Source organism: Pyxicephalus adspersus, chromosome 3 (genome assembly GCF_032062135.1).
Source record: "Pyxicephalus adspersus chromosome 3, UCB_Pads_2.0, whole genome shotgun sequence".
NCBI classification, from domain to species: domain Eukaryota; kingdom Metazoa; phylum Chordata; class Amphibia; order Anura; family Pyxicephalidae; genus Pyxicephalus; species Pyxicephalus adspersus.
Genome location: NC_092860.1, coordinates 34557883 through 34570696, shown reverse-complemented (window position 1 = coordinate 34570696; position 12814 = coordinate 34557883). Strand labels below are relative to the sequence as shown.

General features: G+C 36.2%; 1 protein-coding gene across 1 annotated transcript; it reads right to left on the bottom strand.

Annotated features, from left to right (window-relative positions):
• Window positions 1–4862: 4862 nt before the first annotated feature.
• Window positions 4863–12429, bottom strand: DMRT2 (doublesex and mab-3 related transcription factor 2). Its single transcript, XM_072407055.1, has 4 exons — window positions 12260–12429; window positions 11230–11657; window positions 9200–9302; window positions 4863–6111 (listed from the first exon to the last, which is right to left on the bottom strand). Exons 2-4 carry the CDS (start codon window positions 11644–11646, stop codon window positions 5090–5092), a joined length of 1542 nt encoding a protein of 513 aa, XP_072263156.1. The 5' UTR covers window positions 11647–11657; window positions 12260–12429; the 3' UTR covers window positions 4863–5089.
• Window positions 12430–12814: the final 385 nt, after the last annotated feature.

Sequence of the window (12814 nt, the reverse complement as noted above, 5' to 3'; positions counted from 1 at the left end):
TTTGAGATCTTTGGGGGGGGGGTATGCTGGTGGCCATATTTTGGTTAGGGTTCTATCTTTGGTATGGAATCCCTGGTTTGGGTTAATAGTCTGGTAAAGTGTTATGGGGAAGGTCTGCACGAGAAAAGGATATATTTGTTCCCAAGCTGGGAGCATGGGCAGCTGGGAGCAACTGTCTTTAAGGTGCAGACCCCAAAAAGGTGTAAGGTGGTGGCCTTCGAGGACCTGCAACCAGTAAGGCCATTTAGGCAATGCTTGCAGTGGTTATTCATTGTTAGGGGGTTTGGATGTGGGGGGATTTTAAGGGGGTGTGGGTGGGAGATTGGAATTAAGGGGAAGGGCAAGTTTATAAGGCGAATCTGCACGGCTATGGCTTGCCACAGTCATGGCTGTTAATTAGTTCTTCCAGTACAAAGCACCTAGTATGAGCACAGGTAGCAGCATTTTTACTGATCAAATATGGTATTTTAAAAGCTAAACTCCAGGCATAAATCCATTTACTAAAATATTTAAACTAACAGTTGAAAACAAAAAAAAAAGATATTTTGTTCTAGAAGTAGTAGATTGCTCTGGCTACACAAAATGATCTGCGGTTGAGTCTTGCCACTATAGACTGCCAATTGAAAACTGTAGTGGGGTGGATTCAAGATCAGTCGAGGGAAAGAGAAAATGAATACCTGTTTTTTTTTTTTACAAAAAGAAGTAAAGCGCAAAAGTTGTTTCATTCTGGATTCTGAATTGCTTTAGATGAAATAGATACCAACATTCAGAATACATCTCTTGTATTTAGACATTCCCTGTTTAGCCAGGATTTTAGCTTTAAAAAGCTTTCCCAAACAAAAATCAGTCACAAAGAATAACATAAATAGTACAAAGGTAAAAAGAAAGTATAAAACTGAAATCAGATTTTTAAAAAATGTAAGTAAATTTATTTTTAGATGTAAGTGTTCCTACGTTGTTTTGGCAACAACATACTCTAATACCCTGAACAAAAACAACCTAGTAAGGGTAAGGCAAGGACTGTGATGTTTTTTTATTCTTTTGCAGACTTCCTAAAATTGCAAGTTGTGCTGTAGGAAGGACACCTCTCCCCCAGTGTTTGTGACATCTCAGTGTGAATGTCCTTTGCTGACTTTCCCTGAAAAAACAAAAACTTCATGGCAGCCCGTAACTCCAACCACGTGAAACTTGCTTGTGCCTCTGCCATCACAGCTTCTCACTAAAAGAAAAAACAGTTTTAAGAATTGCAAAGACCTGATATTTGCACAGTTACATACTAAGATATTAGGCTGTTATATGCACCACACTCATTTTTCTATTTCATCTGGAAGGGGGCAAAGCCAGGAACTTCTCAGCACCCCCTTGTACACAATAAATGATTAGCAGAAAGACAAATGAATGGTATGCTGCAAAATATAAACCATTGTTTTTTTCACCATGTCAAACTATCCATATACAATGACCCAGTAAATGCAAACAATTTAAACTTCCCAATTGTTTTCATGTAATATATTATGTTTAGCTATGTCAATCTGTTTCTGTATAGCTATGAATAATTATATGGAGCCAGTATTCAGTTTTTATCTAGTAATAGCATGTGAGGCATTGTAATAGGTTAAGGTCTAAGAAAAAAGTAAAAAAGGTATTTGCTAAAGTTTAACAAATAATAGAAAAACACAACTTGGTATTCTATGACAGTCTGAGAAAAACATGTATATGTATATTTATTATGTAGGCTATTAGACCACTTAGCCTTTTTGACGTAAGCCTTCAAAGACTGTAAATACTACCCTGAATGTAATCTAAGCTGAGTTGATTGGTGTCCAAAATAACAAAAGTCTGTCACTTCCAGCCCATTAGAAATATGAGGCATTCTGGCTTTCCCCTTCTGGACTCTGCCTATGAAGCAAAAAAGGGAAATTCCAGAATAATTGTATCACAGGATATTCTTATCTGTCTTTCTAATTACCATATACTGCTTTTAAAATATTCTTGGAATACAGAAAAAACAAGATGCGGTTTGGAATCACGTATGTTGATGTTTTCAAAAATGTAGATTGTTTCTTTGTGTGCAGTGTTAGATTTCATCATATTCGATTCCTTCCAGTAACATAGGGTGTGGCATGAGTGTACATTCTGGTAACTCTCTGGGGTGCAAATATTTACAGCCTACGCTCATCTGATGACATTGTTCCAAATGCCACAAATGGCAGCTACATTTGCTTACATTTTCCCACACCATGTTTTGTTCAGTTCAATAACTGTAATGATTTTATTTATATGGGTACCCAAAGGTGTTCAAAGCTTCTCCAACAATCCAAAAATATGCTATAAAGATAAAAGGCCTGATTTATTAAAGCTCTCTGCGACTGGAGAGGATACACTTTCATCAGTAAAGCTGGGTGATCCAGCAAACCTGGAAATGGATTTCTTAAAAGTTATTGTCTATTTGTTAGCAAATGTTTTGAATCCTGGACCAGATCCATTGCTCGTTTGCTGTAACACCCAGCTTCACTAATGAAAGTGTATCCTCTCCAGCCTAGGAGAGCTTTAATAAATGAGACATATAAGGATTGATTCATTCATTTGTGAGACCAAATTGATTTCTTTTTGTTTTCACAGGAAGTATTCACTAGAAACTAAACAGAATTTTGAGGTGAGCAAATGCTGCTCATGGACTTTTTAGACTGCTCATAGACCGTGAGGGGGGTGTTAGTAGACATGTATTGTATGGATGTATTGTGTAGTGCAAGCTGTCATTGGCACTGCAGAGAATGCTAAAAACATGGCTTGGTCAAATTTGTAAGCAGTGTAAATGGGAAGGAAAGGAGTGGAGCAGAAAGAAAAAAGCAGTGCTACTTATCAGGGGAAAAAACATTGATTAGGAAAGTGTTTTCTAACCTACTTAGTTGTTGCTGGATGGCAATCATGCCAAGGTTCCTTAGACCTGAGATTATGTTAACCATAGAAAACAACTGACTTCCTATATCTATGGGCATTTTGTAGTATATAAATATAAAAGCATCCAACTAGGCATCTGAGCTAGTGTTTTAGAAACAAAAAAGTAGGAAGCTCTTTTGAATCTTAGCTCAATATGTGGATATAAAGTTGGATGTAAAGTCTATAGAGCGCAGCCAATTGGTAGTTATCATTTTAAATTTTTAGGGAAAAGCAGGGCTTAAGGTAGCAAAATTTCAAGTGATAGACCGAAAGTAACCCCATTTTATTTTTACATTTGTAAGCCTTCATAAATGAGATGAACAAAAATTAATAATTAGGTATATAGAAATCATGCTTAAGGGCATGTCACTAAAATTTTCCAAACCTGCAACACTGGTGATTAGAGTTAATTTGCTTTAAACTATTTGTATGGATCATCAAAATGTCCCATTTGAATTGCACTCCACAATTCCAAAAGTATACAGGTAAATTACAGTCTATACTCTAAATGGCTGTGTTGGCTGTGTTTATTGAAACAACAATGATTATGTACTTGGTGGGATATGTATTACAATGATTAGTGTAACTTAATATTGTAAAAATGTATCACAAATTTAATTGAAAGACACAGTGACTATGTCTTTCCACTTTTCCCAGTCGGGTCTCTGACACCTTTGTCTTGCCTCACATAAGACATTGTAAATTATCCCACAAATAATTTCTGCATGTGGTCAGTGAACGTTTAGTATTCAGTAATCTTCAAAGGAAATGTATTTCTAAAAATAATTTTAACTTGCTGTTTGGAAGGAACGCTTATTTGCTGGGCCACTATAAAGTCACTTGTTTACTGGACCTCTTCTTTCCACATCATCTGTTTGCCATGCAAACCCAATGGTATACAGCTGTGACCAGCCAAAATGTATATCATTCAGTATATACTACCACAGAACATCCTAACTTTACTTTTTATTTCCTAATTTAAAAATGTTTAATGATAATATTTTAACCCTATCACATCCCATACCAAACTGAAGAATGAGATATGATGTCATTGTAATCTTTAGAACAATGTAAATTGGGGGGAAAAAATTTTGACATCTGTACAGCTTTTCTTTCAATCAATATGTCAAACAATTTCAATATATCAAACAATCGGAAAGTAACAAATGGCTTGTTTTAACTGACTGTCCTTCATGCCAGTTCAAAATATGAATTTCAACTCAGATTTAGACTGCTGGGTATTGCAGGTACTTCTTTGCAAATCCAATCCAAATAAAAAAAAGGAACAGAAAAAAACATACTAGTTTAAATTACCTAATTATTGTGGTCTAACTTCATATTTGCTCACATTGGGTTCAATTTACTGAAGGGAACAGAAATTTTGCTTATCAAAGTAAATGTTCACTTAACTAAGAAAATACCTTAATGCTATGTTAACTTTAAACAAAACATTATGCTGGAATATAAATATAAAAAAAACACTGCACATTGGTTTTAGTTTAAATAGGTGAAAGCTGATGTCCATTAATTCTACAGAATTATTATTTCTGCCTGTGTATAAGCCTAATAAATTGTAGGTTTTGTTTTTGGTTCTTTGCCCAACAAAAAGTTCTTGTTGTAACGATCAAAAGGTAATTTGTCAGTTTTAGGTCTAGTGCATCATGCAACTAATCAAACATTTATGAGGTTACCAGTTGTGTGAATTCTAAACCTTTTATCCTCATAATAATTCTTATTGAGAAGAATTAAAACACCAAAACAGCATAAAACCGAAAAAAAAAAACAACATTATCTATGGCAATTGTTAATTTAGCAGATACACACACTCTTTTTATATATCTTCTATTGCATTTGTAGTGAAATTGTGCAGCATTTGTTTCTGAATCAGAAACATATACATATCATACAACCATGAAAATAAATATTTTTACTATTGTGTTTTATTACTTATATATATATATATATTTATATATTTGTTTCATATTCAAATACTTTACAATTCACATTTGCAGATCACATATTTTACATTTAAATATTGTTATTTGTACAAAAAAGAAACATGCAAATGTGTATTCTGTACATTGTATTAAAAAAATCTGTGGACCCAAGTAGCTAAACCGGTAGCTACTCTCTCTAATGGATAGAATGTCTATTGGCTGGCTCTTTGTACTGTGGTTGAAGGCATCTTCAGGATTGATTCCACCGAAAATGGTAAGGGCTCACTGACAGAAAGTTTTGTTCCTGGTTCTTTGCCCAACAAAAAGTCCTTGTTGTAACTATCAACAGTTAATTTGTACTTCTGGTTTTCCTTGGCTGTGCATTCTCTGAATTTCTTTGCAGGCTCTTCATAGGGGTCTTTGACACTCGATGTTTTAAGCTCTGACAATGACTTCTCAAGATGTGCCTGTTGAAATAATGAGTGGAATGGGCTATACTTTAAAGACAGAGGCGGCTTAGCCGTTTCCTTACTTATCTTGTTCATGAGACTGTCCTGAGGAGACAAAATGTCTTTGCTGGATAACTGTGGGAAGTTCCTTTTAGGTGGAGAAAAAGCAGATCTTTCTCCAACATCTTGGGACAGGTTCGGTTGATGGAGCATTTGGGTCTCTAATTTAGGTGATACCAGATCATGTTCTGTAGGTTGGCATTCAATCATGGCGTTGTTTTTGGAGTCCCAGTTTGAGCCAGATTTCAGTGCCTGCATGGCTGTGGCATTTAACAGGTACTGCTGGTAAAGAAGAGCATCAGTGATAGGGCCTCCTGTTTTTGGCCACACCAAGAACCTGGAGGGAATGGGGTATTGTCTATAGGTGGTTGCCACACTGACATTGGAAGAAATCAGCTCCACATTTCCTGCCCCTGAATACTGCATGGTGAGGTCAAGGCAAGTGGGCACAAAGTTGCAGAATTCTTTGTTGGGGGCATCAACCTGTGAACTCCCATAGGCAGCTTTGTAGGAGTTGTACTCTGCGGCGTGTACCATGCGGCTGGGCAAGAACAGGTTGGCCTGAGTGGCTTCAAGCATCTCTCTTTCCTTGTACTCCCTCTCCAGCATTATATTCTCCAGCTCCTTATCAGCAAAGGCTCGTCTCTTCCTCATCCTGTCACTCACGGGGGCTGGCAAAGGAGAATTGGGCCCCATGTAAGAATCTGCTGGCAAGGGTCGATAACCTAAAATCACAAGTTATTTATTAGGTGGGTTTTATGTTTGCCAAAGAAAAGCAGTTTTCATAACTTTTCAAACAAATAATTTATGAAGCACAGCTCCAAGTGAATATTTTCCACCAGCATAGAAACGGCTGGTGATCACTGCTCCTCACTGCTGAAAAAATATTTTTTTCGGATATAAATTATTTCTCTTATGTAATGCTTGGGAAAGTGGTTGTTATCTTTGTTATCATTTAGCAAGATATTGCAATATTTACACAATATATCATTGTAACAGTTCCCCCACACATTAGCTATGGCTGTGAGATTTGAAGTTCTCATATAAATAGAAATACATATATATACACATAAATAATGAAATATATATATATATATATATATATATAATGAAAGGGAACTTTTCATCTATGAAAGAACAAAGGACATGCATAACTCACTTATTTTTTTACTGTTATTTTCTTTATAATATTATAACATAATAACCCATTCACCCTGGAGGCAGACAAGTTCTGTACAATAAATTTCTCATAATACTGTGATCATGCATCACATGTGGCTGATATGCAATATATGTTTTGGAAATAAACAGCATACAGATACTGATCACCTGCTGACCAGCAAACAAAATTCAAAGTAAGCCACTGGTGTGCAATGTTGGCAATAACGCTGTGATTGTTCTGCAAATTCCTGTAGCTCAATATTGTAATCTGGGTAGAATGAAAGCATTAGGACCACCCATATGGAGTTTTTCTTTGACACCTGTCATATAGTAACTCCAAAAAATGGCTATACCTAGAATTGATGGCATGTATATTTCCTAGTGGCGCATCACAATGAATAGAAAGTTACAGATGAGAGGAAACTCGAACTAGGAGAAAAGAAAAAAAGACAGACAGTTAAGAGCAAGAAAGCGAAATGTAAGTGGGAGAACTGCACAGGGAATGATGTGTGCACAAGAGGGAAAGGAGCTCGACAATGACATATATAGACTTCTGTCTAAACATACATTATTAAAATGATCCTTTCAACGCAAAAGGTAATTCATTGATTCAGCTGATACTTTCTACAAATACAAGACTTAAAGGATATTAGTCTTTGTGATGTATGCTGTGCATGTACATCTTCATGCAAAACACTAATATATTTGTTTGTCAATCCAAGTAGAGTGTAGAAATTGAAGCTTGCCTGACAGAGGTATTAGCAAGTAAAATACAATGCAAAACCACAGTGTCTGAACTTAAGGGTTTAACATATGACTATTGTTAAATCGTGCTTTGTGATAACAATCTATTAGACAAAATTAAACTATGTCAGTTGTTTATTATCCATTAAAGCAAATGTGAGGCTAAATCACAGGCAAATAACATTTCACATTTAAATTCATACGACCATTGCCATGTAACCAGCAGTGGAACATCTGTGGTTTTTGCATGTTAATTAATTTAAGTTTCTCAAGATTTTTCAAAGGGTAGGCTAGTCAATTACATTCTGCATGATGTTAGACCTATTGACACTTTTAAGTGCCTGGATTTAACTATTCAGCCTTACTGCACTCAGGGTACATTTATTAATACACTGATTAATCGGGAGAATGATGGGCTTCGTGAAGATGTGATATATTTTACTATTGTAGGTGATTGGCAGATATTCATTAGGTTGAATATAAGAGAAAAAGGAAAAGTTAGAGAGAGAAAGAAAGACCATTTTATAAATTTGTATGAATTTTTGCTAAAAAATACAGAGCAAGTTTTATGTATTTATATTTATTGTTTGTATTTCTAAAAGTTTCCTAGAGTATGTTTTATGACATTACTTTGTATGCTTTTCTTTTCTGGGTAATAAATAAATTCCACTCCTATATATATTGGTATGTAAATATGATTATTTACCCTTCCCTGCAATGCCATGGACCTCAGACACAGACACGTCCTACAACCACAACAGTCTATTTCAAATCTTGCACCCAATACCTCAATAAGAAGCATACATACAGACTTATTGGCAATAAATAAAATTATTCCTACTGTTTTATGTAATTTTACCATTGGTCATTTTTTTCTCAATTATTTTACATTTTACATTACATTTACATACAGAAAAAAACTATCTTTAGAATGATTTTAAAAATATTATATTAGCAATTGACTTACTCATCTAGCTTGTCTTTCTATTTAATATTATTATTATCCTTATTATTTCATATTATTCAAAATAAAACAAATTTTCTGCTGCAGCAAAAATTAATAAACATGGTAGAAGCAGTTTTGAAATCTCTGATGTTACTCCTAAATTTACTAGTAAAATCAGGGGACTATATATATATATATATATATATATATATATATATATATATATATATATATATATATATATATATATATTCCATATGTAAAACCAAGTTTAGTGTCAGTTAAATACATGACAGCCAGTGTGTAATTTTTATTTATCTCCATTTATTATATTTAAAATAATAAACTTGTTTATTTATTTTGTATTATTTAACATTTATTAAATAATTAAAATATAAATCTTACAATATTACATTTTTTAGAAAATATTATAAAAGACTAAAATACCTACCAATTCATTTACTATTTACTATTAATTATCCCTGAACTTTAATTGTTCACTAATGGTTTTCCTTGTGTTTGGGTCTGTGTATGTACATGAAAGAGAACATTATTATGTTAGCAAGCTAGGTGGAATAAATTATCTATAAATAAATAAATATATATATATATATATATATATATATATATATATATATCCTGTGTGCATTGCACTTCACTTTAGTAAATCAGACCCATTGTCTCGCTTTGTTACTTTGTTCGACTCCTGATGACACTAAAGGAAACATAGTGAATGCTACAAAAGTGTGCTGTCGGCAACAAAGTGTACAAGCACCCAATGTACAGACTGATTATACCCCAGCCTAATATTGAGCTAACACATGTGCATTCCCACGTATAAGAGCCTAAAGCGTGGGAGTAGAAGAGAGTACAGAAAGTATCATGGAAGAGGAAATTCTGTGACTTGATTTTACTTTCTTATTTGACTGTATGTGAAAACAGGATGATGGGTGTAATGTTACCTTCCAGTATACTCTTCGCCAGCAAGCTGGGGGTTCTTATATGTCTTTGATACACAGTTTTCCTCTCTGTTACAGTTGGTTTCCCTGTTAGGCCTTTCTTATCCTGCAGGAAGAAACATCATATTAATAAATATACAATGTCACATTTCCACGGTACACTGACAGCAAGGCACAACAAGCAGAGAAAAAATCAAGTTCCCAGTGTGTTGACAGAAACAAGTTGTCTCGATCAACTCATTTAGGAACGCCAAATAGAAATTCTGTTGTAAATGTAAACCTGTCATCTGCTGAGCAGGAAACAACTAGGGCTTTAACCTACCGCAAACACAATAAAAAGCACAAGTGGATATTTATGAGTTTCAACACAAAATAGCCTCTGTCCATTTCACTGTTTAGATTGGAAACACAGGACTTTTTTTATCTCTTCTTAGAAGTGCCTTAAACTTTTCTGCTTTAGTCTGGCTGAACAGGAAAGTATTGGGAACTTCTTGTATAGTACAAAGTGCCTTCGCCATCTGTTTATAGCTCAATGGGCTGATGATGTGATGCCATAGTGACTTAGTACAAGTCCACGCTTGGGAATCTGTTATGTGGGCTTGGTGTCACTACAGGAATATAATGCCAGGATAACAAGATGCAGTTATGGGAATGATATATTGCTGGTACATAGTGACAGATTGCCAGCGTGCTGGTGGCTTATTAGAGCTGTTAGTGAGGATTAGTCCTATGTCTTAGAACTTGTGCAGTCCTGTCTCCCATAAAATAAACGGATCTTCCTATGTGCACAATTACATGGAAGGGGTCATACGTTGAATTGTTTGATTTTTTTTTTACCAGGGCAATCAAGGGCTACATCTAGTATTCAGGGGAAGATACTATTTTAAACTTTCCTTCAGGAGTTGTACAAATGACTTTGCTAGCAAACCCCCAAAAGTTAGAAGAGCTTGTATAATTTTCTAATTTGTCCATAGAGACTCCTATACAACGGAGGCATTACAATAATCCAGACCTTTACTTGTTAAAAGCAAAAAAAATGGTTTAATCATCTAAATTTACTATTACTTTTTATTTAACATTAAAACCATCTGCAAATTTAGCAAATCACCTTCTACCCTGAATCTGGATTATTATTACCCTGTAAATATTATTGTATTGTAAAAGTACAATATTATGCAAGGAAGTATATAAATAGCACAGAGCAGAAAATAAAAACTGATGAGAAATAAATGCAGTTCTTATGAGCAGACTGCTTAGTTTTATGAGGGACAAAGCTGAGTTCTTCTTGGGAGCGAGCAATGTGTTAAGTGCTATTGGCAGTGTGAAAGCCTGGTGACAGTTGTGTACACAATGCACACTTGTACCAAGCGCCCCATTCAGGGTGTCAGCGCACAGCTGTGATCATCACAGTGCAACACATTGGATACAACACTGATGTGTTTCTAATTATCTGACCCAACAACTAAAACAACACCAAGGTGCTGACATCCCAACCCTCCATATGTTTATCTACCTAAAAAGCCAACACTCTACCCCGGCTTGTTCCTGGATCTGTAATAAATGTACAAAACCTAATACTTCGACTTTGCCCTAAATATAGATCATTTAGTGATCAGTGAACAGATTTAGTGAATCAGTGTAATAGCTGTATCTATAAAAGATATATAATATAAAAGAACATATTATGCAAAGTATACAATTATAATTGGAAGGTTATTTCCTTGGCAAAAACCTGTATCTACACAAACAATGAGGACAATAAAACCCAAATGGCCTCTGCTTTTATTTTTGCAAGTGGAGCATTTTATAGAATAAAGTGGACTTATATTAAATAAATGAAACAATGCAATAGCTGCACTCATCAATGATATGTGGAATGGGGAGGTGTTGTACATAGCAACCACTGATGCATCCTTAAAAATCATATAAGGAATCAGAATAATTTGTATGTGAACAGAAATAAATCATGCCCTTGCAATGATCAATACCCAGATGTCCCAGGTATGGCAGATGATGGCAGTGATCACACTCACCTCTGTGGCTTGCTGCCTCCTGAGTGCCACCTGGGCTGCCATGACTCTCTGCCTCTCTACCACCAGCAGGCAGTTGGCACACTGACAGTCCCTCCACCGACAGAAGCGCTTGTGCCCCTTCAGACAGGACACCACCCCATGATTCCTGCACCGGGCACACTTAGGGGTCCTGCTCAGCTTCCTCTGCTCCCCACCCTTCTCTGCACATTTCTGCTGATCATTCCTGCCCTGGGCATCCTGGGCATCCTCATCATCCTCATCCTCATCTTCTGGATCCACAGTCCTGCGGGGTTCGGGCTGCCCTTCCAGCTCCAGGCTCTCCACGTCTATCTCTGAGTCCCCAGCCAGGGATGATGAATAAGAGGAAGAGGGGGAGGAAGATGGGGCATCTCCAGCCTGCACCTCATACATCTCCATCCGACTTCTCCCTGTGGGGACACAATACACGGCCAAAGGTTAGACTGCATCAACACTAATACATGCAATGATCATTTTATAGGGGGAAATCAATGCATCATAGGAGAAACTCATTATTGGATCATTTAATATATAGAGTGAGAAGCATTGCAATGCAAGGGCTGATTGGAAACATGCAACGATCATTCTATATTCTGCTAAGGAGAGGGGAAATCAATAAATAGAAACACATTATTGGATCAATAAGTATATATAGAGAAGTATTGCAATGCAGGGGCTGATTGGAAACATGCAATGATCATTCTATAGATGGGAAATCAATGCATCATAGGAGAAACACATTATTGGATCATTTAATATATAGAGAAGTAATGCAATGCCAGCAAACAGCAGGGAAGTTCCAAGTGACACCTGTACACAGTAATAATGAGTGCCAGCCATTACTAATTCCCTGATAGGAGAGCTTAGATGACAAATTAATTTTTTTATACCGATCAGTCATTCTGCACTGAAATAAATGAAAGCACAACTCCCTGATGTGATGTATACATTGCGATCAGTTATACAAAAATAAGTGAAACACATCTAGATTCAATATATTAGGAAGACTCACCGATTTCCTATAGGATGAAATATCAGAGCATCCACACTAAGCGTCCGATCCGACAATTGTTGGCATGCACAGTAAATCCAGTGATGTGTGTTATATCCAGAGCTGTCCTATAGATGACAACCTATGGCGGCTCCGCACTCTTTAATAGCCACTGGGGCACACGCAGCACTCACTACAAGATCCCGAGCAGAGCTTTCAGCAGCCTGCAAGCTGATTGGCTTATTAAGTACCCTGACCTCTCTGTGATTGGTCAGTGATTGCATTCCCGCCCCGCCCTCCTCACGCCTTGTGCTGTTTAGCCTTCAGTGATCGGGGTGTGTATGAGGAATCCATCCCAGGGACCGGCTACTATCTGCCATCTACACACCATTCACATCCTACGTGTATACCAAACAACACATCGCACACAACAACTCAAAGGAGAACCTTTCTGCACAAATAAACAACTTTTTACAAAGTTAACACAACAAAAGACACTTGTTTGGGATGTTTTACTCCAAAGTTGTGTTTACCTCTAGTTAAATAAATTGATTGGTAAATAGTGCTTAAAGGTGA

Coding starts and splice junctions, on each gene's coding strand:
- DMRT2 (XM_072407055.1), bottom strand. CDS start 11,646: ATGGAGATGTATGAGGTGCAGGCTGGAGATGCCCCATCTTCCTCCCCC. Junction 9,303..11,229: donor GGAGGCAGCAAGCCACAGAG/GTGAGTGTGATC, acceptor TTCTTCCTGCAG/GATAAGAAAGGCCTAACAGG. Junction 6,112..9,199: donor GGCGAAGAGTATACTGGAAG/GTAACATTACAC, acceptor TTGTGATTTTAG/GTTATCGACCCTTGCCAGCA.